The 24,434-nt window shown below is 41.8% G+C and overlaps 1 protein-coding gene across 1 annotated transcript; it reads left to right on the top strand.

The window, feature by feature from the left end:
• Positions 1–2,751: 2,751 nt before the first annotated feature.
• Positions 2,752–22,382, top strand: shisa8b (shisa family member 8b). Its single transcript, XM_068305956.1, has 5 exons — positions 2,752–3,263; positions 3,843–4,493; positions 13,659–13,783; positions 20,138–20,251; positions 21,400–22,382. Exons 2-5 carry the CDS (start codon positions 3,883–3,885, stop codon positions 21,924–21,926), a joined length of 1,377 nt encoding a protein of 458 aa, XP_068162057.1. The 5' UTR covers positions 2,752–3,263; positions 3,843–3,882; the 3' UTR covers positions 21,927–22,382.
• The last annotated feature ends 2,052 nt before the right edge of the window (positions 22,383–24,434 follow it).

The raw sequence follows: 24,434 nt of genomic DNA on the forward strand, positions 1-24,434 counted from the left end.
TGCCTCTCTTTTCATCAGGTGGTGATTTACTGCAGCTCCCATCTTTAGCCTCTGCAGGTAAAAACTAACCTACTGTTTTCTGTAAGCACTAATGGTGAGAAGAGGGAAACACCTTGTCTTCAGACAGTCACGGTTGTTGCTTTGCAGCAGCGACCCGTGTGCCACCAAACATTATATCAGCTAGAAATAGTGTGAATATTGTGATCTCTATTTGAGTTATGTTGAACAAAAAAGGATGACAAATGCAAAGCAGGCTCCATTAGGACCTTTGTTTTAGGGTTTAGAGTTTCTTGTGAACGTGGGGGGGACACACACACACACACAAACACACAAAAGCCAAAATATGAATATTCATAGACGCTGTGAAGTCGTCAAATGAAATATTCAACATGTTCGGGATATTCAAAGTGTCTCCTAATGAAAGGGGCAACACTTCTCTGGTAAACCAGGGACCTGCAGGCACTTTGTGAATCTAGTTCAAGATGAACATTAATTCACCAGGATTGTCTGGAGTTCCCATAGTGACAACATCCCCCGTGCATTTATACACTCAGTCACACTCACACTATCCCCATTTTCCTGTCTTATATTTTATTAAATGCCATACAAAAACACGTTGCCTATTCTCATTTGGACACTTCAACCTCTATTTTCCTGAAAGTAGTAAGCTTGCAAAAATAGAAATACAGGAGCAACATCGTCATCGGGAGCACCTTATCGTTTTAGCACTCATCATTTGAGGTGAGAAAAGCAATTTGTGCGTCTAAACTATGAACATGTCCAGAGCTGTTTTACACTAACAGAACAAGGCAGCACTGCACACAAAACATAGACAGAAATAAAAGAAGTCCAACTTTCCATGCACTCATCCCTTCCGCAGAAAAAAATATCTATTTCCTCTCTGTCTTACAGACCTTCATCAGAAACAGAACAAAAGTCCTTCATAGAATGAGATGATATCATCGGATATGTCTCAGTACGCCTGACATGATAGAATGCCGTGCACAAACATTGAATTATTTCTCAGATAGATCATTTATCATATTTATGTCACTTATATATAGTCTAGACGTATTAAATTAAATCGCTTAAAACCTTTTAAAATATTCATTCCAAATAAACTTTGAGAACATTCTTAATTTTTCAATTTACGGATTATGAGAAGCCCGAGAAGAGACTACAAATTTAGAAGAGAAAATTTGGAGCGTGAAAGACACGGATGTGAAGGTAATCCTGTTGAATTATGGGAAGTGTAGGACTGCATTTATTCCTTACCTACTGTCTTTCTAATGATGTGGTTTTATACCCTTTACATAAATGGGATGGGGTAAAAGGCATCATTACAGAAGACTTCACACACGTCGCAAATATCAGTTCCTATTACCTTTTAATTTTTTAGAAATTCAAAATTTTGTTGTTTCGATGGAACATTTTGATCAGTTAGTCCAAATATTCAAAATGCCATGCTCTCCAAAGGATTGGAAAATACCTGCACTTTATGGTGTTGCATTCATGTTTCATCCATTTCTTCTTCATTCATAGTCTCTTCATCACGTAACTCACCTCTCATCCTCCTCACCTCTCTCTCTCTCTCTCTCTCTCTCTCTCTCTCTCTCTCTCTCTCTCTCTCTCTCTCTCTCTCTCTCTCTCTCTCTCTCTTCTGTCTCTCATCTTTGGTCCTCCCCAATCGCTTCTCCTCCACTGATCCACCTCCCTCCCCCACTCCCTTCTTTTTCTTCTTGTTTCCTCCCCAGTGCCCTACATTTACTCACTTCTTCTCCTTCTCTCTATTACACCATCTATCACCCTGTCATTCTCCCTATCTCTGATAACCAGCACTCAACAAAGTGAAAATCAAACAAAAGTGGAAGAAGCCTCGAGTTTCGTCTGGAGTGACGATGGGATTTTGTAGGAGGAGATTAGCAGAGAGGAAACAAAAAGCTCCTTGTCAATCTGGCTTATAATTTCATTAGAATTATACATGTGGTAGTTCACTTTGAGGAAAGCTGTTATAATTGGCCCCAGCAGTGGATTTTGTGTGAGAGAGTGTTTGTGAGGGAAGGAAAAATGTTCATGCACAAATGAGCAGGTGTTTATCTGCACTTGTGTGTGCACAAAGTGTCGACATGTGATTTTAGGAGTGTGTGCCAGACTCAGCTCCTGGTTTTTGGCATCGCCTCCGCAGGTTTGGAATGAAACAAAAGAAGTGGCAAAGCTGGAACTGGACCCTGCCGACTCCTGAATGTCTGATGCCAATGCATACACACACACATACTGTACATACGCACACACTCATTTAACTCCTAAAGTGTGTTTTCTGCATCCAGAAAGGATAGGAGGATGGGGAAGACAAACTAAGAGATGATGAGTAGGAGTTCTGGACTTCCATCTCCCCCCTTCTTTCTCCTCCTATGGGGTTTTATCCTCTGGGGATGATGGGAGATGCAGTTGGATATACCTCCTGCCCATTCCACCCCCACTCCCCTACACACTCACAGTCACACACACTTACAGACCCACACTCACAGTCACACACACTTACAGACCCACACACACACACACACACACACACACACACACACACACACACACACACACACACACACACACACACACACACACACACACACACACACACACACACACACACACACACACACACTTTCTCTCTCTCTCACCCCTCTCTCCGTCTATCCAGCAGTGAGCGGAGGTAAACCGGAGCAGATCTCATTTTGTTGCTGAACTGTTGCAGCGCAAGGAGGAACCACGGACTTTAATTTTTCTCATACACAAACACATATATGCACATACACACACACACACACATGCACACACACACACACACACACACACACACACACACACATTTGCATACACACACACTCACACACTCACAGGGGTCTTGGACGTCCACAATCCTGGAGTGGTCTGGACTCAAACCTGCCAGTAGAAGCTGAACAGCTTTTAAAGAACTAGAAGTAGAGGAAGAAGAGGAAGAAGAGGAAGAAGAGGAAGAAGAGGAGGTGTGCGGAGGTGAAGAGGACAAAAGGAGCGTGTCAGTTTGCTGTTTGTCAAGTCGCCAGATCAAGCCCCCCAGCTGAGGATGGAGAACACATGAGTAGGACAGAGATCTGCGGGGACTCAGGAGGAAAATGATGCTGAGTAAAGTTTGTGGATATTTCTAGAGGGAACTATCAGCCCTTGAACTTTGGTAGAAGAAACGTGGAGGAAGGTCGACTGTGTGCAGACGGCAAAGAAAAAAGGTGAGAGCGCTGTTTAGTTTTTTATTATATTCATTTTATTATTAACCTCTTATTTTCAAATTAAGTGCATCTATATTTTTGCTGCTCTTTCCCTTTTCATGGATGGAAAATAACAAGAATCTCAGTCAGACAGAATCTAATCTACTAGAAATAGCTTTTGATTTAAAAAAAAAAAATTATTTGACTTGAGCTGTTTTTTAATCTCAAAAGTTATCTAATGACCTTTTACATCTGTCCTCTCTTACCGTCTCCAACAGTGATTAGAACTGACCTACATCCTCTAACCTTTTTTCAATATTGATTCCATAAGCATGTAGGATCAATAGATACGTCGTGTGTGTCATCAGTCTAGTGAAAACCACTCATTAATTTAAAACAGCGCGTCACAGATCACTATTCCTCTCATGTGTAGTTAATCCGCTGCTCAGCAGCTCCAGTCCTCAACTTTGAAGTGACTTTTGTTTATTTTTTTGTCTGTATATAATGACTTTGAAATATTAAAATGCAGACATCTGAATATAATGTTCATTCTCCTGTCTTTAATATTCTGCCTTTGTTTCTGAACATCTGTTTCTAAAGCCTGCAGGTGGGACATTGTACCAAAGGCTCTCCGAGCAGCATGACGGCCAAAAAACATCCTTTCCTCTTCCTCCTTCTAAATTTCCTCATAACCCCACCTGCTCTCACCCAGGACCCCTCCGTCACCACGGTGACAGTAACTGAACGCGACTCCCTCGTCCTCCCTACCACACTGGCCAACCAGACCACCACTCAGAACACTCCTGCAGAGACAGGCCTGTCCACTCCCACCAGTGGCGGCGAGACAGACGACGAGGACGTCCCTCCCGTCGGTGGGACACGTTGCCAAGGTTACTACGATGTAATGGGCCAATGGGACCCGCCATTCAATTGCAACGCCGGTGTGTTTCTCTACTGCTGCGGAACCTGTTTCTACCGGTTCTGCTGTCAGTTCCGGCAGCAGCGGCTGGACCAGAGAATCTGCTCCAACTACGACACCCCCATCTGGGCAAACACCGGCAAGCCTGTGGCCACCATCACCGAGGGCCAGGGGGACCAGGACCGGGACCGCACACACCTCATCGTCTACATCATCTGTGGGGTGGTGGCCATCATGGTGCTGGTGGGAATCTTCACCAAACTGGGCCTGGAGAAGAGTCGAGGAGGAAGTGGAGGAGGAGCAGGGGTGGGGCACCCTGACCTCAACTCCAGGTGAGAAGCATGTGTGTGTATATGTGTGTGTGTTTGTGTGTGTGTGTGTGTGTGTGTGTGTGTGTGTGTGTTTGCTTGCACATGTACAGATTGATCTTTAAGACTAGATCATCCAAACCTCATGAAACCCATCATAGCAGGAGGTGTGATGTCATAAACGTCAAACACTGATAAATACCTGAAGGATCAGAAAGAAAGGACTGATCACATGGTGTTATAAGCTTTAGTAGTCTCACGATAGAAAATCATATTTCTGTTTTCCCCTTCACATCATTTATTTTGAGTTTGCTCATATTTTAATGTGTCTAATGCTGAATTTTGTTTTCATTTCTTTGTCTCTTCTTTTTTTTCCATTTCTTTTCATTTTGACATGCTTTTGTATTTCACCCCTTGTGTACCATTTGCTTTGCTTGTAAGCATGACTTATATTTGAAATAAACAAAAAACTGAAAAAAAGAAAAAAAGAAAAGTTGACCAAAAAGTTTTTGTTGCGTTTAGGTGTCATGTGGGATGTTGTTGTGCTGTTGTTGTGCGAGTTCTTTCATTCGAGTGTTACACTACAGGGTTAAGAGATGTTACTGAAGGAATGCTTCCTGCGTTACTCAGGCTGAAGGAAAGGGATGAACGGATCAAAACTTGCCTGATGAAGGTCCAACAATGAATCACCAAAAAATAAACATTCTCCCTCATATTGGTCAGTTTGGGAGAATTTTTGCTAATTTTTTAAAATGTGGTTATTATATTTAGTTTGTAAAAATACGCCCCGTTTTAAAGAACACACAGTTTAGTGTAGGGAAAACATTTTGTTCGCATTTACAGTTTGGAGCTCGACTGAGACTCTGGTTTGATACACATGCAAGCATGCACACACACACGCATGCACGCACGCACACACACACACACACACACACACACACACACACACACACACACACACACACAGACGCATGCTCTTGTTCAGTTATGTTCAATATGTAGTCCAGGGTTCAATCTGTTTGCCTCAGGATATCTTTGCAGCGAACAGCACACAGCATGTACTCAAATCCTCCCGCTTTCATCCAGAACTACCCCCCCCCCCCCGCTGGCTGCCTCTCCTTCCTCATTCCTCCTCTCCATCTAGAGCAGATTCTTCTTTTCTCTCTAAGCTTCTTGTTTTTGATCTATTCTTTTTTCTTTTTCTTTTTTTTACACCACTGTACGAGACGACATTTCTGATTGAGCCCCGTCTTAACAAACTGCATTATTCACGTAAATTTGAAGACTTCATCACTGGCCTCACTTCCACATTTCCTCTTCCTCCAGTTATGCAAAGGCCGAGCCCGAGTCCAGTTTCAACCATTCATTCAGTCCCCTTTTCTTCTCCTCTTCCTCTTTTTCACCTCCCTCATGTCCTCTCTGATTCACACCTTGCTTGGACAGCCTCCTCCCCAAACCTCCATCTCCCCACCGCTCTGCTTGTGTCCCTCCTATTAACCTCATCTGCACAACTCATTCAGTTGATATCACGCAGTCAGGATTAATATTTCCTGTAAGGCAACACCTCACTGAAATAGAAACACTCTGCATAAACACCCTCCCTCCATGAGCCCATCTCAACAGATTACTGCTCCTTACGATTGAACACATTTCACCAAGTTTAAAGCTGTGCTGCTTGTGGACCGCTCTGCTTGCATGCTGGTTTAGTTATTAGCCTGCTGACATAAATCCCTGGTCCACACAGTGTAAGTGCAACTAAGACCTCATGTGCTTGAATGCACGTCATGAGGTGAAAATCTTTAATATACAGGATTGTTACAGTTAGATTTGATGGAGCAAACCTCAAAATGACAACTTCTTCCATGCACCTGCTCTTTAGTTAAAAAGGCTGTCTTCTTTCTCGCTCTCCTTTTCTTCATCTCAGCATCCAGCAAGCAGAGAGTGATTAAAACGCTCAAATCCCACCAGTTACCCCCCGAAACAGCTTTGAAAGTAAAAATCCAAAAGTGATCCTCCTCTCAAATTACCTTCCTCCCACTCACACACAAACATCTAATGCATGAACCTGACTCCTGCAACTAATCCAGTGTTTGTTTGCTGTCGCTAATCCTCAGCCAACAAAGGGGCCAGAGAGAGCACCACATTAGGACACACACCCCACTTCAAATGAAAAGACCTCCACCGGAGGGAAACAGGGCTCATATTCGAGGAGTAAACACGCATGGATGACCTTCATGATTTTACACACACACACACACACACACACACACACACACACACACACACACACACACACACACACACACACACACACACACACACACACACACACACACACACACACACACACACACACACACACACATACACATACACTCCCAGTGATTTATAGTTCAATTAACAACAAGAATGATAGCGCTGGCATTTAGGCTACATGACCACGGTTCAGATGACACATCTGAGGTCAGAATAACACCGAGTTGGGATACACCGCCACACAACGTCTGTCTAGTGTGTGTGTGTGTGTGTGTGTGTGTGTGTGTGTGACAACCCTAGGGTCAGTATGGTGCCAGCAGAGGTCACGAGGTTCAACCATGTGTGTTTGTTTGGGCAAATGTGATGACAGAGTGCACTCATGCAGAGGTGTGTGTGTGCATGTGTTCATTCATGTGCCCTAGCGCCAAAAGCTGCCAACAGGGAAAACCTATCACCTCCAATTATTTGAAAAATATAATAAGTTATATAAAAGCAACCAGCTTCTAAAGACAGGAAATCAGATTACGTATCCTTAGTTTAGTGTTCGGATTGACGCTCATATGTGTCGCAGACGAGGCGCTGCTGCAGATACACTGTTTTCAACACACACCTCACTACACACTGATCTTTATGTTTGACGTCATTTGCAATGTATGTTTTGTGTGTGTGTGTGTGTGTGTGCGCACGTGTGTGTGTGTGTGTGTGTGTGTGTGTGTGTCAATGCGGTGGGCTTTTAACCATCATGTTATGTAATGAAGGACACAGTCATTTAAAGGGCTTTGACTGCTCTGGCCTGATTCACAACAGACCGATTAGCTATACTCAATACAGCACGGGCAAACGTGGTTGCAGCTGCACGCAACACACAGCATCCCTCCCCCATCTCACCCACCACCCCCCTCTTTTGTGCAGTATACACCATCAATACTAAAAAACGCAACATTCAGAAATACTATATGTATATACATTTTGGTACCACTCTCTGTGGAGCTTTGCTCTATATAGATGAAGGCATTAAAAACACCTTCATGACTTTGTGCACAGCGAATAAATCCCCATCGGACTAACAGGAACTTCTCAGGTTTAAATGTGACGTCAGAGCTGAAAATGTAGTCGTCAAATAGATTCTCTATTGCCACACTATGCAACGTGCAGTAATAAAAGTTTGATAAATATAGTGCATAAATTGATTTTTTTTTCATGATTTTGCAAATGGTTAATAAATTCCTGCAGAACAAATTAAAATAGTGGAGGAAAAAAACCTAATTTTTATTAGCTTGATAAATATAATATTCTATTATATGTGAGAAGCTCCACGTAAAACAGCCGGAAAATCTGGGATGGATTGGATGAGGTTGTGTTGGGATACTTCTCGTCAAGGAGGTGAATTAAAGTAGTCAAAGGACTGATGGTGAACCTGGAGGGATTAGGAACCTGGATTTTTAAACTGCACCAACAAACATGACCTCCATCCTTCTGTTTCTAGATTATCTACAATCTCCTCAGGTTTTAGGAAAAAAGGATTCCAGACAGGACGTAAATCACACGTGAATGAGCCTTTATTGACTTAAAGGAATGAGGAGATGGAAGTTTCTTTAAAGTTTCCTCCTCCTCTGCTCCACTTTCTCAGCACCCCTCTTTCTGATTACCTCCAGGGTCAGACTGTCACTTTCTATCACCGCTCACCTCCAACCAGTGTGTGAGTGTTGCAGTCTGCACGCCCGTCAATGTGTGCCTGCTTCACCTCCCTCCCCTGGTGATAGAACGTAAAAATTGTCAGGTTCTTTGGTGGATCAGATGTGACAAATTTCTCCCTCCAGCTGCTGTAGCTTCCTTGTTGCTCTTCCCCAGTCCTTCAAGGCTTTGCTGGGCTCTGAAACACTTCAATGTGGGTCAGAACCCACTGACTCCAGACTTTGGTTGTTGCTTTTTCTGTTTTCTGTTTTTTTGTCGGGGCAAAGCTAAAATGTCTGACATGCGAGTCTGAAGATTGGTAGCAACCATTCCTTGAAGATGGTGTTTCAATTCTTCAGGTTGCATACAATATTAGGTATTTAGGTATTTTGTCTGCAATAGACAAACCCTTATCTGTCCAAACTAAAGTTCACAGGAGACTCACAGTGATTCGGCCCCTGCAGCTCTTTTTTAACCATCTTCCAAACTTCTAATGGACCATCTGGAGCTTCAAGCTCACATTGCAACCAGCTAGACGCAACCCAGAGAAACATAAGAGCGACTTGACAACTTTAAATTTAAATACTTTTTTTTTTAAACGTAGCTGAATAAAGAAACGTGGGAGGCTCCATGCTAGAGGAAAAGGCAATGAGTTAGGAGACAGAACAAGCTCAGAAAAAACCCTGCATCAAAACACTCACAACTACATCTGAAGGGAACTTGAGAACTGAAAGATATCAAAGAACCTTATTTAAGTGATTTCCCATTTGAGGTGGCCACAAATACACAAACTTAATTGTTTAATAATTTAGTAACACAGAATAATATATTTCTAGAATACTTAGAATGTGAGGTATGCGCCACAAGAACATAATAATGACTCATCTCCCATTACAGTATTATATTGGGGAGAGGTGCTGATAAAAATGGACAACACAGAACTGCATTACATCCTTTTTAAAAAATCTAAAAAAGGAGGATAAAAAGAGAAAATCACACATTGGGACCTCTGTAACCTGGTAGAAGAAAGATTTGAAGACAAAAACAAATCCACAGCACTGCTGCCTGATGATTAATAATACATAAAATAGCCCTGGCTTTGGATAATAAACTAATTATGATAGGAACACCGTGAAGGTGGTAAACAGAAAACATCCTGTCTGCATCAGATGATCGGGTCCTTGTACGTGGAAGCTACTTAAAAGCTGAAAAATCAACATATTTGTGACAGTCAGACAATGATGCGATCTCACATCTCTCTCACAAATGTTTTTGTTGTTTTTTTATGGAAGTGAGATGAAATTTCAGTGAAGCGCAGCTGAGAGGAGTTCAGGCAAAGTCCTGATGCAAATCATTAATTTCAAATGTAAGATCTTATTTTACAGTTAAGGTGAGGCAAGTTTTACCGTCAGATTAAAGATGGGAGAGTGAAAAGCGAAGCGGAAAAAAGAATCCCAGATCTGTCCCTTTTTTCTGGATCTACATCTAAATGTAATGGGCTCATTTCCATCATTCTATCTGGTTTTATGGAAGTTAAGCTTTTATGTAATCCTGCTTAAAGTCAAACCAACCAACAGACTCAAGTGAAAACACAACATCCATGTTGGGGGTTATAAGGTCTGCATCGATGCGTTAACACGTCGTGTGTTGTAGGTTCTGTTTGTGTCACATGTGTGTTCAGGGCGTTTTATGTGAGTCATCGGGGTCATGCTGCTGGGATCAGAGGGGTTGTCTGTGTTTGGGGAGTTACAGTAATACTAGTTAACTAGTGATCAGCGTGTGCTCTGATCTGCTAATCTGGGTAGTCAGGGACTGTTAGAGGACATTAGCAAAGTCTCATCTCAGTGCGGCTGCAATGTGATGGGGGAGCATGTAGGTACCGATGACCTCATGGTTACATAACAAATTAAAGGGTACCTAGGAGGGTATTCAGTACGGTATGTTCCTCCCAGGGGGGGCGGGGGTGTACCAATGGTTCCTTTTAAAAAATAAACTAAATTGTTATCCAAATTCCATTTATCTGCACTTTAATTCAGATCTACTATAATATTGTAATGGGTGCATCTAAAGCCTAACCTAAGTGTGATCTGAAGCTGTGTCTTAGGTGGAAATACTTTACATGCACACCTTCACAATCTCATCAGGTTTCATCAACATCTGGTAAATAGTTCTGCTAATAGACTAACCTGAGAAATTAAACAGACAGATGCTGAAAACATTTTCCTTGTTGGAGGAAATCAGGAGTCACGTCGTCCACCTCCAGAGATCACAGTGTAGAGAACAGGGAATCCTTCTCTGTGAGGCTTTTTTGATGCATGCAGAGAAAGTTTGAACTACATCAAACACATGTTATACTGCAGGCTGCGTTTTGTCTTGTTCTAATTTCTAAGTCACGTTGGCACTTATAAAAAGGAAGAAGATTAATGCTTCAAGTCCACCAGTCACTAAAATCATTAGAAGAATTTGGTTTAAACAGGAGGGAAATGCTTCTGTTTGCAGACAAGTTTGCACCGTTTGAGTTTGTTTGTTAGAAAAACGAAACAGACGATCGGCTGTAAAATATTTTAACTGACATTCTAGGAGGACTGATGAAGAATTAAAAGCACATATTAATAACATCTGTGAATTGAGAGATATAATGTCAGCAACGAGTTGATTTTCTCATGTATTAGAACTGTCATAACTGCAGATGAAAACTGATCCCGGCTGCGTTTAGACGTCCTTGTTGCTTCTGCTGGTCCCAGTTGATCTCCATCACTTCCAGTCCAGAGGTGACCAGAGGAACCCTTTTGGACCTCAGTCGATGCCCCTTAAACACATACAGCCTGGAGTCAGGAGGAGTTCCTGTCACAAACTAAAAGTCCACATCAGCAACTTGTTTGAGCTGAAAGCCGAGAGAGGAGTTGTTGGGGCCCGGGGCCCCTGACTGGAATGAGTAAGAGAGGAGATAAGGACCAGAGATGAAGACAAACAATAACGTCACAAGAAGGGGGAGAAAACAACAAGACAGATTTAGGGATGAGTTTACGTGAAGAGTGGGCAGAGAAAGGAGGAAGAGGAAGAGGAAGACAGAAACATACAGGTTTTCAGCTCACGTCAGGAGGCATTAAAAGTCTTCATTGTGCTAAGGGGACGGTGTCACTTCATGTTTATGTGTAAACGGATTAACAATAACACTATTAATATTTCTTTTTTAAGTGTTTGCCTGCCTCATCTTAGTCTGTGATTTGACATTTTCCAGAATTCCCTCACCATAATGAAGGGCTATATTTACTCTGGTTGATCTCACAACATGAAATCAATCATTACTGATGAGCAGACGCCAAAAGGGTTTGGTAGTCTGAGTGTGAACATGCCCTTAAGACAGGGTTGTGTCTCTACATATGTGTGTGTTTACTTGAACAGAGGCGTGAGATAACACTAAATTAAATCAAATTTGTTACCATTTGGAGCAACACATTGTTCTTTGTTCTGACTTGTTTGTATTTGTTTCCTGCATATTTTTTTAGTCCCACATTTTATTATAAGGTAATAAATAAATTGTCCCCATGGAGAAATTAATGACCTGCACTGGAGCAGCTCTGAACTTATTGAGCTCAGGTAGTTTGTGTATGCTCAAGACATTAATGTGTCATATTCTTTGTGAGATCGTTCTCATTTCCTTTGCTCCTGTCATTCTTTCCTATTTCCCTTGTTTTTAAGTCAGTTTCTATGGTATTTCCTCTGCTTCTTTGTTTTTGCCACAACTCTTCTGTCTGTAGGTACTTCTTCTTTTGGTCATTCTGAATTACCTGTGCATTTGTACTGTGAATTGTTACGGATTCTAAAGGAACCAGGCGCGAGAGTCTCAGTATCAATAACAAACTTTTAATTGGTCCAAAGTCAAAAATAGGCTGGGGTCAAAACCTGAAGATCAGGACAAAGACGGCAGGCAAAAAATGTAATCCAACAAACAGGCCAAGGACGTTCACGGGGCATAAAAGACAAAATCGTGGTCAAAACAGGTAGAGGTAGAAATTCAAAAAATCACAGATAAGGCAAAGCAAAACTTGTGGTCGTAAGAAAGCAGTCTAGGAATAACAATTTGGCATACACGGATCTCTGCTCACACACTTACTACACTGAAGGACCTTAAATAGACCAGGGTGCTAAACTATGTTCGGTGCAACTGATGATTAACTAACTGATTAGTGGGAAAGAACTAAACACGGATTGGCTAAAGACCAAACAGAACAATCAGGGGAAACAAACCAGGCGTAGCGAATAACAAATGTGATGGTGACAGAAAGCCAGAAACTACATGAACTGAAAACCAATAAACAAAAGACAAAGTCAGGAACGTATGAAAAAGGCCAAACAGAACATGGCAGATGCAGAGCGTCACAATTGTTCTCTGATCAGAACTGTCTTCAACATGTATATAGCAATGTATTTTTATCAATATATTCTCATAATGTGTTGGAGGAATGAATCTGCCCTAATAAACACGTCTGATCACCGAGAGGCAGGTTGGGGGGTGGGGGGGGTAGGGGACCTGGTACTGATGGAATAATAATTAGAGTCTTTCTTTATGGAGCTCACAAATCATAAATAAATGCTTCAACCTGCATGTACACATGAAAGACCCACGATGCACAGTCACGACCAGTGATGTTTGATTCTTCTCGACTATTTAGTTCGTACATTTGCTGAATTTACAGAGTTGATGGTTTCACTGCCTTGATCAATTATTCAAAAAGTGTTTCATCTGTTTTGCCAACGAAGCTCTTCCATTTAGCCCCTTTGATCGTTCACACACACACACACGCGCACGCACACATGCACACACACAGAGTAGAGACACTCCGCTTGAGATTAGAGTATGTACTATAACTGCATTACTTGCACACGTGTGTGTGTGTGTGTGTGTGTGTGTGTGTGTGTGTGTGTGTGTGTGTGTGTGTGTGTGTGTGTGTGTGTGTGTGTGTGTGTGTGTGTGTGTGTGTGTGTGTGTGTGTGTGTGTGTGTGTTCCAGCTGTTGAGGAAAGCCCTCACTGGGGACCAGCTGGACACGTCTGGTTAACAGATGATGTTTGTTGTGTGCTGCTCGTCCTGTGGGAACAATTAGCCAACAGAGTTTCCTTCTCTCGTCGCTTCTGTCAGTCATTTATTTGGGATTCAGTCAACTTGCTGACAAAACAAAGTTTTATCTAGAATTAAAATAGCAGCAATGTGATTTTTTTTATTAAGAGAGATGATTTTCTTGTTCCTTCTTTGCAGAACGCTGACAGACCTGCTGAAGCAGCAGGGAGGTGAGGTGAGCTCCTTGGAAAACGCCACGGCTGCTTCTCCCAGCAGAGGGAGGCCCAACGGCGTCTCGGCCAGGATGCTGCGCAGCAGGAGTGGTGAGTCAATATTACATCTAGGATACAGTATACTAATCCCTCCATTACGCCTTCTGTGAGCACGTGTAAGTTGTAATAATAGTATGAACTCTAATTCTAAAGTATTACACTAGAAATTAAATTACAAGGCAGTAACGCATTTGAAATGTATTATTTTTATGTATAACAGTTCAATAATGCACTTTCTGAGTGCATGATTTAAGTCTCCTTCATATTATATGTAAATGTCATGGGGTGTGGCCATATGATCAAATCAGTACTCAGAGAGGTAAGTCCAAATGATCTTTATTCATCTACTGTGCTTATAAGCGATATGGTACACAGAACAGGTAAGAAACAGGAACAGAGTCCAGGACGGGGAAGTTAAACTCATAGTCAGGGTCTGAAATCCGAATCAAAGTCCAGTTTTGGGGCATAATAGGTATCAGACAACAAGCAGGGTAAAAACCAACGAGGAACAGCTCAATCTGAGAACAGGCAGCTGTGATAACAGGTGAGTGATTTGGCATGATGAAGAAGGAGTGACTGGCAGACAGGTGACGGAGAGGAAGGGCAGGTGTGAAAATACTGGGGAACAAGCAGACTGTGACTGAATGATTCAAAAGTTTTAATTAATTAATTAAATATAATATTAATATAATTAAAACACAGGTGAGGTAGTTGATTTATTTCCATTGCATTTTCATTTTACATTGAACCTATTACAATACATGTGATATTGACCAAATGTATGTGGAAATTCGCTTTTTGAATTAGTGTATGAAGTCAATCAGTCAAATGTTTAATGACTAATACACAGGGGATCAACACAGAGCTTCTACGCAGCCGTATGGGATCAGTTCCTGCTCTGTTTGAAAATAATCTCACATCATTCAGTCTTTTTCATGGTAATTACACATCAGACATTTACACACATTTAATAAATGTATTTATCGTTCAAACCATCAAGTCTATCCATCTTTTATCTACAGCTTTTATCGACAATGAGGACTTGTGAGTCCATCACAGGAACACACACTGCTTTCGCCAACAGATATCTAAAGTTATAATAATTCATTCATTCGAATGAATGATTGAATTATTATAAATTCATATATATTCATTCATTCATTCAATTTCATAGCTGCTTTTATCCGCTGTCACGGGTCGTGGGGAGCTGGAGCCTATCCGAACTGGCTTAGGGCGTGAGGCAGGGGGAAACTTCAGGCACGACGCCAGTGCACCGTCGTGTTATAATAATTCTAGTGGATTATTATACTGTGATCAGAGCGGAACTGTTAAAGTCGGACCTCTGAAAGGAGATACCAAATTTTGTTTCGATCTTTAAAAACCAGATTACATGCTGACAGAGAACTTGATGAATAAAGTTTAACGACGCACAGAAATAGAAGGAAATTCACCATCCTGCTGGCTGTTGCATTCAACATCACACTAATAGCAGCATCCACCATGAGACATATAAGACAAGACTAGACTAAACCACAGCGATGCAGATTTGACACAGAACGATGCACAAAGCAGGTTAAATGTAGGATCTGTCACATTTTACTGGCACTGGACACTAATTTAGTTTTCAGAAAGAGCTAAAGGAAAAGGATGGAGGGGGAGGATCTCTGCCTGAATGTAGAACACACGGCTGCTGCATGTGCAGCTTGAGTACATCCTACTCACACATAAACTGTTTCATTAGTATGTTAATACTGTATAAGCAGGCTGCATCCCTTCAGGCACAAGCGACTTTTCCCATGCATTAACTGTACAGATGGATACAGCAGCCTGCATGATGTTGACCAGGTATACACCCCCCCCCCCCAGACCATACATGTGTCTCCTATGTGTTTGCATTAGGTTCACGCACATGAACATGTGAGTGGACCTGGGTTTTTGTGTCAGAGGGGGGAGGAGGGTGTGGGGAGGAGTGTTTAACACCCGCGGCCTTCAGCAGCATCTTTTGCGATGTAGAATTTCACACACACCGCTAATGACATGACATGCTACACACTACATGCTTTAAACCAGAGTTTTTCATTGATCACGTGGGCTTGAAAAGGGCAGCAGACACACAAGCTGCCGCTGACATTAAGAAAAGAGAAAAACTGATGTTTTTCGGACAAATCGGCCGCGTTGCTGCACAATAGGAGCAACGGCGTCTACCAGTTAGTGACGGAGGGAACTGAAGAAGTGATCCCCAGATAGCGCAGAACCTCACTGCCCTGTGGTCGTCAAATCATACATACTAATGAACACAGGTCCGTTGATCTTAGCAGCTAAGCTGGTTTCTGTCAGCTGGTTGTACAGTTTGAGTTTGTGATGCTCAGGCCTAGCAGCTGTCCAGACCTGACAATGATGTATTAAATAATCTGATTTTCAGAAGCAACACAAAGGACCACCTTTTCAAATTACATATTGTTCACCAGGGAGTAACCAATACCAACCCTGCATTTAAGAAAAATACAGTAAGTCTGGGCCTTCTTATCCAAAGTGATGCGGTACAACCAACGCTGGGGTTGATCAGTGGTTACTAATTCATTTCCCAATAAGTACGACATACTGGCTTTTTAAGCTCTCTCCACCCACCGCGTCTTCATTCCCTTTTCTGTCTCTTATCCTGCTGTTCCTCCTCCCGCTGCTGATCTGAGTCTTCAGACTCATTTAGTTGTCAGCACACTGGGGAATATTAAATGCCACTGCTTGAACTATGAACCGCAACTGGAGGGACAGGCATCCTCCATACGCCATGCAGAGGGAAGAGGACAAGCCTCAAAAGGTGGATTTATCGGCCAAACTATGTTGTTTGGAGGAGGAGGAGGAGGAGGAGGAGGAGGAGAAGGAGGAGGAGGAAGAATCCACTTCCTACCGTGAAGCGAGGGGAGCGAAAAGCACAGGACCTGTCAGGGAAATTATTGTTGTTGGTGACACTAAATTGTAATAAAGTTTCATAATCATTTACAGCACACAACTTCTTTTCAGGGGAGGAAAATGTCCACTTTGACCAATTTCCTGTGGTTCAATAAAACTGAAAATCATCTTAAAGTATGTTACCTTAAAATTATCCACACATATTATTCTTATGGGCTATAATTTAGTTTTATGCAAGATTGAAGATACTCTAGTCTGAAAAACTACAGGAGTCATCAGATTCTTTTTGCTTTATGTTTTACACAAGGCAGTGTATCCAAGCTGTAAACATGCATTAATACGGACTAAAGTAGAAATTGTAATGCAAAATGCTTCCTAATTGAGCCACAGGACAAAGTGGAACACTAAATAGATCGGCTGTGAACAGTGCAGATAAACAGTATTGGTTTTTCCATAGTAGGCAAGACAGACAGAGGACTTTGGAAAAAGTAATGCTCATTGAACACATTTGACTTTTTTAGGAGTTAAGTGTTAAAATACCAGCTGTTTATCTGCATCTGTGCCTGTAAACACTTCAAAATTTAATATTTCATGTCTTTTGTCTTAGAGCAAACCCGGGACATTTACTAATTATATATTACAATTCAGTCCATTAAGTTACAATCTGGTTTGGTTAAGAGATTACAAAATTCTGAAAAAAAAATTCTGAGATTGATAATTCATCAATTCATGATGCAAAAATCAGGACAGGAGGTAAATACTTGGCCTCAAAGTCAGACTTGATTCACTTGAAGCTTGACGCAAACAAAAACGACCTATTTATAAAAGACAAATCCGAAGTACGGTACGACAAGCCAGTAGCTTTCAGTAACACAAATGACACCTTTTCTTCTCTCAATTCTCTTCTTTATTTCATCCCAGCTGTAAGAGTTGAGTTCTGAGCCTTCGTCTCCTCTAAAATGTTTTCCTGCTCGTCCCTCGGGCTCCTGGGGTCATGAAGCCACTTATTCTTGTAAAATAATAATCTTGGGGAGAATTTCTGCTCTCCTGCTCTTGTTGTGTCAGAACAGAAGGCTCATGTTAGACCGACTCAGCAGATCATGTGAGGATTATAAAAGGGAGAAGGTTGTGCTTCTGCAGTGAACGATGATGCACACAGATGTGTGGCGTGATGCTGTCGCTCTGGCTTAAAGCAGATGCATGTGGACGGTCACATGACACACAGGTGAACATTTGTACACAAAACACACTTTATACACAGAAACACATCAGCCTTTCTCCTGTTTTTCATGCTCTTACAATATTGATCATCAAACACTACAACAGGTTGAATAGAAGACTTTGCTCCTTCATTTGCAGAAATAAATTTAAATTTTGCAGAAATGCAGATACTTCCCTTTTGCCTCTGTAAGTCAGAACAGCGTAACAGTGTAAACAGCAGGCAGACGATGCAGATGTGTACATATTATTGTACTGATGAGCCACCAGTTCATACAGTCAGAAAACTGTTGTATGCAGACATGGCACACATTAATTTCCTTTTGCAACGTCACTGGTTAGAGGGTATCTAACCAAGCAGGTATGCTGATAACAGTAATTCATTAGATTTCACTTTTGATCAAACTTTGTTTCTGCAATCTCACAATTTCCAGAGAGTAAATGCATTTAAATTTTATTGTCTCTGTCTGCTGATCCAGAGAATTGTTTCAGGTTTTCATCTGTTCAGTGTGGGAGTAAAGAACCTAATACATAATATTAAACACAGTAAAAAAAAGTATGTTATATCTCAGATGCAACAGAAAAGTGTTGTTATTGACATTACTTTAGTTGAATGTATACATTAATAAAATAATAACTTTAACCCGCTGACTGCTTCCTCAGCATCAGCGTAAAACTCCATGACCACCATCATGAGGACTTTTATTTCATGGTAATGAATACATGTTGACAGTGGAGTGCCCACCATGACAATAAACACACAGTGTGCTCTGACATGTCATTAAAAGGTTCCTCTGATCACAACACCATAGGCACTAGATGAGGAAAATGATGATGAGAAGAAGATGATGATGAAGATAATGTTCACAGTGATGACGATGACAGTATGAAAAGGACTCCTTCCTCATAATCACAGACACAGACACACACACACAGACACAGACACAGACACAGACACACACACACACACACACACACACTCAAGATTTAAGACGATTAGCTGAGAAGAGCAAGAGCTTATTTCTGATGAAGGTACCAGCTCAGAGTTGTGAGAGTGAATGTAGTTACTGTAAAGATTAACTCTTGACATTTCTCCACTCGTCTGGTTTCAGTCTGACTTTCTAATTTATTTCAACAGATCATCCCTCCATCCTCCTCATTTCTCTCCCTCTCTTTCACAAACTCTGTCTCTGTTCATCCTCTACGCTCCTCTCAGTGTGTTCGCTACCGGGAAGCTGTGTCGTGTCCACCTCTTTCTTAGCTCTGACTGTCACAGATATGATGATGTCTGATACAGACACAGACACAGAGACACACACACACACACACACACACACACACACACACACACACACACACACACACACACACACACACACACACACACAAACCACAGCATTTTGTTCACCAGTCTCTGGACACGTAGGAGTCCAGAGACTGGTGATATTAAACAGATGAGACCACTTGGGGAAATGAACTCCAAGGGTTTACAGAACTAAGATGGATGTAGACACACACAAAACAACATAATATGACATAAATATAGACACATCAATATTAAACACTTAATAAATATAATGATCCTGTGTTTCGATCAGTCCAATTTCTCTGAATTTACATTTAAAATCTATATTTTTGTAGGACCCTCCGTTTAGTCTTATTCAAAATAATTGTTATTTTAAGTGTTTTTGGCCTATTTAAGTTTCTTTCTACTTTTCTATCAGTTTGATGGATTCAAGTTGTCGTTAAAGATACTGTAGAAATAGACCATTAGCATCAATAAATGTACACGATCACACTGGTACATAGTTATCAACAGAAGATCAATGAGTCAAGTTCAATGTGTAAAAATAAATAAATAGAATCTAAATCAGTCCTTTTGTTAAATCTTCTCTGAGTTCCACTGCGTGGGGCTGGCCTCAATAATTAAACACTCCAGGAGTGACTGTCATGGTGCCGACATTACTAAAATAATTTAACACTGTTCCATCCACACACACCTAGAAACACACGTACCATAATTCAATCCTCAACACAACATCGCTAAAACATCATGTTGTGACTTGATCACCTGTAAGAGTGATGCTTGTTTCCTAGATGTTTGTGTGTCCTCTATATGGTGGACAGTTGAATATGACAGGACGCGTTTAGACCCCACAGAGTGGAGGAAGTGAGAACATGTCACCTGTGTGTCACGTTATGCGTCATTTTTATTTCTTTGTCTCTTCTGAGCGACTGACTTCCTGATGATCTCTCTGTCTTCTTCTGTTCCACCAGAGCAGTACCAGCTCAATAACTCCATCTATGGCCAGTTTGGACCGGGGCTTCCACACCCACACAGCAACCACAGCACAGTGGGACTCAACAAATACACCTCCCTCAAAGCTGTGGGTAAGTCACCAACAGTGAAACCAGCTGACTCAGCAACCTGTGGAGCATCAGAGAAAGGGTGGCGCTGTTTCCACCATTGCGATCACTTTGGTGACGGTCTCTGATGTAAACTGGAGTTTCTTTCTCAACAGACTCGTGGTTTATGGTATAATATTTGATACAGGAAATATAAGACTCATCGGATGTGAGTTGTAATAAATTTATGATGCAATGGTAAAGCCTGCAGGATTTTTAAAAGCTGATGATTCACACTGGTTCACGTCTGCAGAGGACATGCACATGTTGCTGCCCTTGATCTAACGCTGTACAGAACTACATCCAACCCCAAGCATCCTGTTAGCACAACACAATCACTTGCTGGTAGAGTCTCCTAAACTTTATCAACAATGGAGGGTTGTCTACAGCTCTTTATGCTCTGATTAATGAGCAGTGAGAGCAAAAGACACGATGTAAAGTTTCACAACTAATAGGACAAAGCCTACAGTTTAGAGATACAACAGCTGGGTAATGGAAAATAGGAGCATGTCACGAACATGTGAAAATCATAGAAACACACAGAGACAAGGTTATTCTTCATATATTCACAATGCCAGCAGCAGTGACCTCAGTTTTTAGCTGATTTAAATAATTCTTTGTGACACTCAGAACACACACACACACACAGACACACATGCGCGCACACACACACACACACGGACACACACACAGACTCAGGACTGAGGGTGAGGGTATTTATAACCCCTCTCTGCCGTCACACACACTGCGTTCCCTCCATCACCTCCACCTCACCACCTTTCACCCACTCGTCTTGCAGCGACAGAGGGACGTGGTGGTGTTCACCTTCAGGGCTCCACTGGTTCCAGCTTTCCCCTTCGATCTACAACCCCTCTCATTCTGACCATCATATACCTTAACTTCTGTCTAGATGCAGCTTTTTTCCCCTTTTTAAATATTCTCTCTGTGTTTCCCATGTTATGAACAATAAAGCCCCATTTACTGAACATCATCTAGATTGATCTTGAAGAACTAAAGATTGGAATTCTAATTTTTTTTGTGCTCGATATGATGAGAAAATGAGTAACTATATTTTTTCCAATAAAGTTTGTGCACCATGAGGTTTACCCATCTACCCATCCCTTTCGTTACAGCACAGACTGCATCTCGCAGCTACTACAAGAGTTTTCCACTCATGGACTTCTCCCAGTACCAACCCGTTGTACCTGCGGGCTTCCAGCCTCTACCCATACAGCCTAAAGAGAAGTCATACATCCACCAACCTGTGACGATGCACCACAATCTCCACGCTCCTCTGTCCATCTCTATCCCCCCCAGTCACCTGGAGCACTCGTGTCTCCCCAAGACCACCACCCACCCACTGCTTTCCAGCTCTGCCTTCAAAGCCTGGGAACCAACTGGCCGTCACGTCCACCGGCAGGCCTCTGCCCCGGGGCAAACGTCCACCTCCTCCTCCTCCATGCACACCTCCACACGGAGACCTGGCTACTCATCCCAAATGCAGCACAGCACAGAGACCATACCTGATCTTTTCAATCAGGCGTATGGGGGGGTGTACAGAGGACCTGCGGGGCAGGGGCAGCTCCCATCTCAACCCTACTACCAGCACAGCAGGAAGAAGAGCTACTCCACCCATAGTACAACTGAGGTGACCGTGTGAGAGCAGCCTGCTGATCTGCTAAACATACTGACGGAAAGATTTGGTAGCTAAATGCCAGATTGTAACAGAAAGTCCTTCAGGTGAGGGATTTTTAGAGGCTGATGGGTAACCGATCATGGTTGCGTAAAACATTCTCAGGTTTGTAAAAGTCTCACAGCTTTTACAGGTTCTCAAACACCACAGTTTTGGCAGCACACTGTTGGGATTCTACCGGCCTTACAGGAATGAGGAAATGGGAAGGGGAAACATCCCATTCACAGGTTTGAGGAGCAGTGAGGAAACTTGATTGTTGCTATGGTAATTGTTTTAGGAGGCGGTTTCTTGTTGCATTTACCTGGACTAAACCGTGGGTTTGTGTTAACTGAGCAGCTCTGGTTCAGTTTATCTGCCGTGGCTCATCAGTGCATGTGGAGCATACACTCAAGCTTGAGTTACATTGAAAACTAGTGCTTCTATTGGTAACCTGTAGGAACACAATGATTAAACTTTTAAACTCACCCACTACTCTTTTTAGGAAATAAACCTTACATACTTTATTTCTAGGAGATGGGTTGGTTTTGTCAAAAACAAATACCGGTATATCAGATAAATGATACAAATTGTGAATTGATCAGCCTTAGATGTGTACATATATGGAGATTGAATAATTCATAACTAGCTGCTTCCCAGTCTTTCCAGTGTTTCTGCAATGCTAAGATAACTGGCAGCTGGTTGTCATTTTTATTGTGCAGACATGAAAACAATACAAATTTTCTCAATTTAGTTCTCATTAAAAAAGAGTCTGAACATAATTTTTTCCAACATTTAAGAACTAATCGCCATATCTGACATTAACACTGCTATTAAATCAGCTAGGTCTTGACTCTTGAACAATACCAAACTAAACAGAGCAGAAATCCAATAACATTTGCAATACAGGGATGTTTTCTCTCTACAACTAGGTCTATTTTGGAAGACAAGAATTTTAAGCGTGAATGCAGAATAACTGCATGAAAAATATCCCACTTTGATCTAATTGTCTTCTGTATTTTAATATTCCCCTTAGTAACTATATAGATTTTGCTCCTAAAGATCCTATAGTTCTGGACCACCTTTAGACTCTATGATCTTGATTGCTGATAAAATGTTCTTTTCTGTGAAACTACTGTACTTCATTGAACTGGGTCACAAAAAAATCAGTCAGAAAAGGCTTTAAATTAAAGATTTAATGATCAGAGTTGGATGACCTCCATGAAATCTATATAAAACATTTAGTTACAGAGCAAGAGAACAAGGTAACGTGGTTCAGGTCCTTTTCAGGCCCCATAGATGCCTTTGGTGCAGTTCTGCTAAGTTCCCTCCTGTTCTTCTAAAAGCTTGCTTGCTATTTTGCATCTCTAAGTCTACCTCAATGCGAACCTATTCTCCCCTCACTTCTTTCTCACCCGTCTCCGACCCTCTTTCCACAATAAAACACTTTGTATTCTGTACGATTGGGCGAAGTATACAGGGACGGCATCCCTGGGGCCACATTAACTCTACGGTGAGGACAATGCCACCATCGTGTCAGCTTCCATCAGCCTCCATCCTGACCAGAGAGAGACAGAGGAGGAAAGACGGGGGTAGAGTAAGAGCCAGAGGCCAGGATTCTTTAGAAAAGAAGAGAAAGAGAGGAGAGAGGAGAGAAAAACAGAAAATCAAACATACATGGCTGCATGATTTTGTTCCTGGGGGGGGGAAGTAATGGGAAGAAGTCGCTGTGGATCTGGGTCTCTTGCTATTGAACTGTCTGGGTCATTACTCAGAGTCTATGGACTGTGTGTGTGTGTGTGTGTGTGTGTGTGTGTGTGTGTGTGTGTGTGTGTGTGTGTGTGTGTGTGTGTGTGTGTGTGTGTGTGTGTGTGTGTGTGTGTGTGTGTGTGTGTGTGTGTGTGTGTGCATTTTCAGGCCGTAGCGTTAGACATCACTCATTTTTCCCAGACACCTGAACACCTGAACAACAAAGGACGCCCCAGAGCTGCGATGAAGATGCAACAGTTAGTGCAACTCATCCACTAAACTTGTTGGTGAAAGTTTACGCCTCTCGCCCCTTCAGGAAGAGTGCATCAAGAGAAATCTTTGAGATTATTGCACGAAAATGGAAGTTCTGCTAACTGAATACAAACCAGATTAATACAATTAATGGATGAGTCACCAAATTTAAAGACAACAACACAAACCCTCAACCCTCAATTTTACTTTAAATGAACTTAAGTTCTTTAATAGAGTTCAAGATTTCTTTGATAACTCACTGTCTGGATGTTTCCTGGGATCATGGGAACTCATCCTGTTCTCATAATGTTCTGTAAGTTTGGCCTGAACAAATGTTTCCTTTTTTATTGTAAACCATGCACTTCATCCACTGAAACCTTCACCCTTTGTTCTGTGTAAAGGAAACACATTTTCTATCGATTTATGGTCAATGTTTGACATCTTGTGTGCATTATGATTCAATCTTTTTAAGTATGTAACCTTTTTTAAAGTTTTTTT

Source organism: Antennarius striatus, chromosome 21, assembly GCF_040054535.1.
Source record: "Antennarius striatus isolate MH-2024 chromosome 21, ASM4005453v1, whole genome shotgun sequence".
Taxonomy (NCBI): Eukaryota; Metazoa; Chordata; class Actinopteri; order Lophiiformes; family Antennariidae; genus Antennarius; species Antennarius striatus.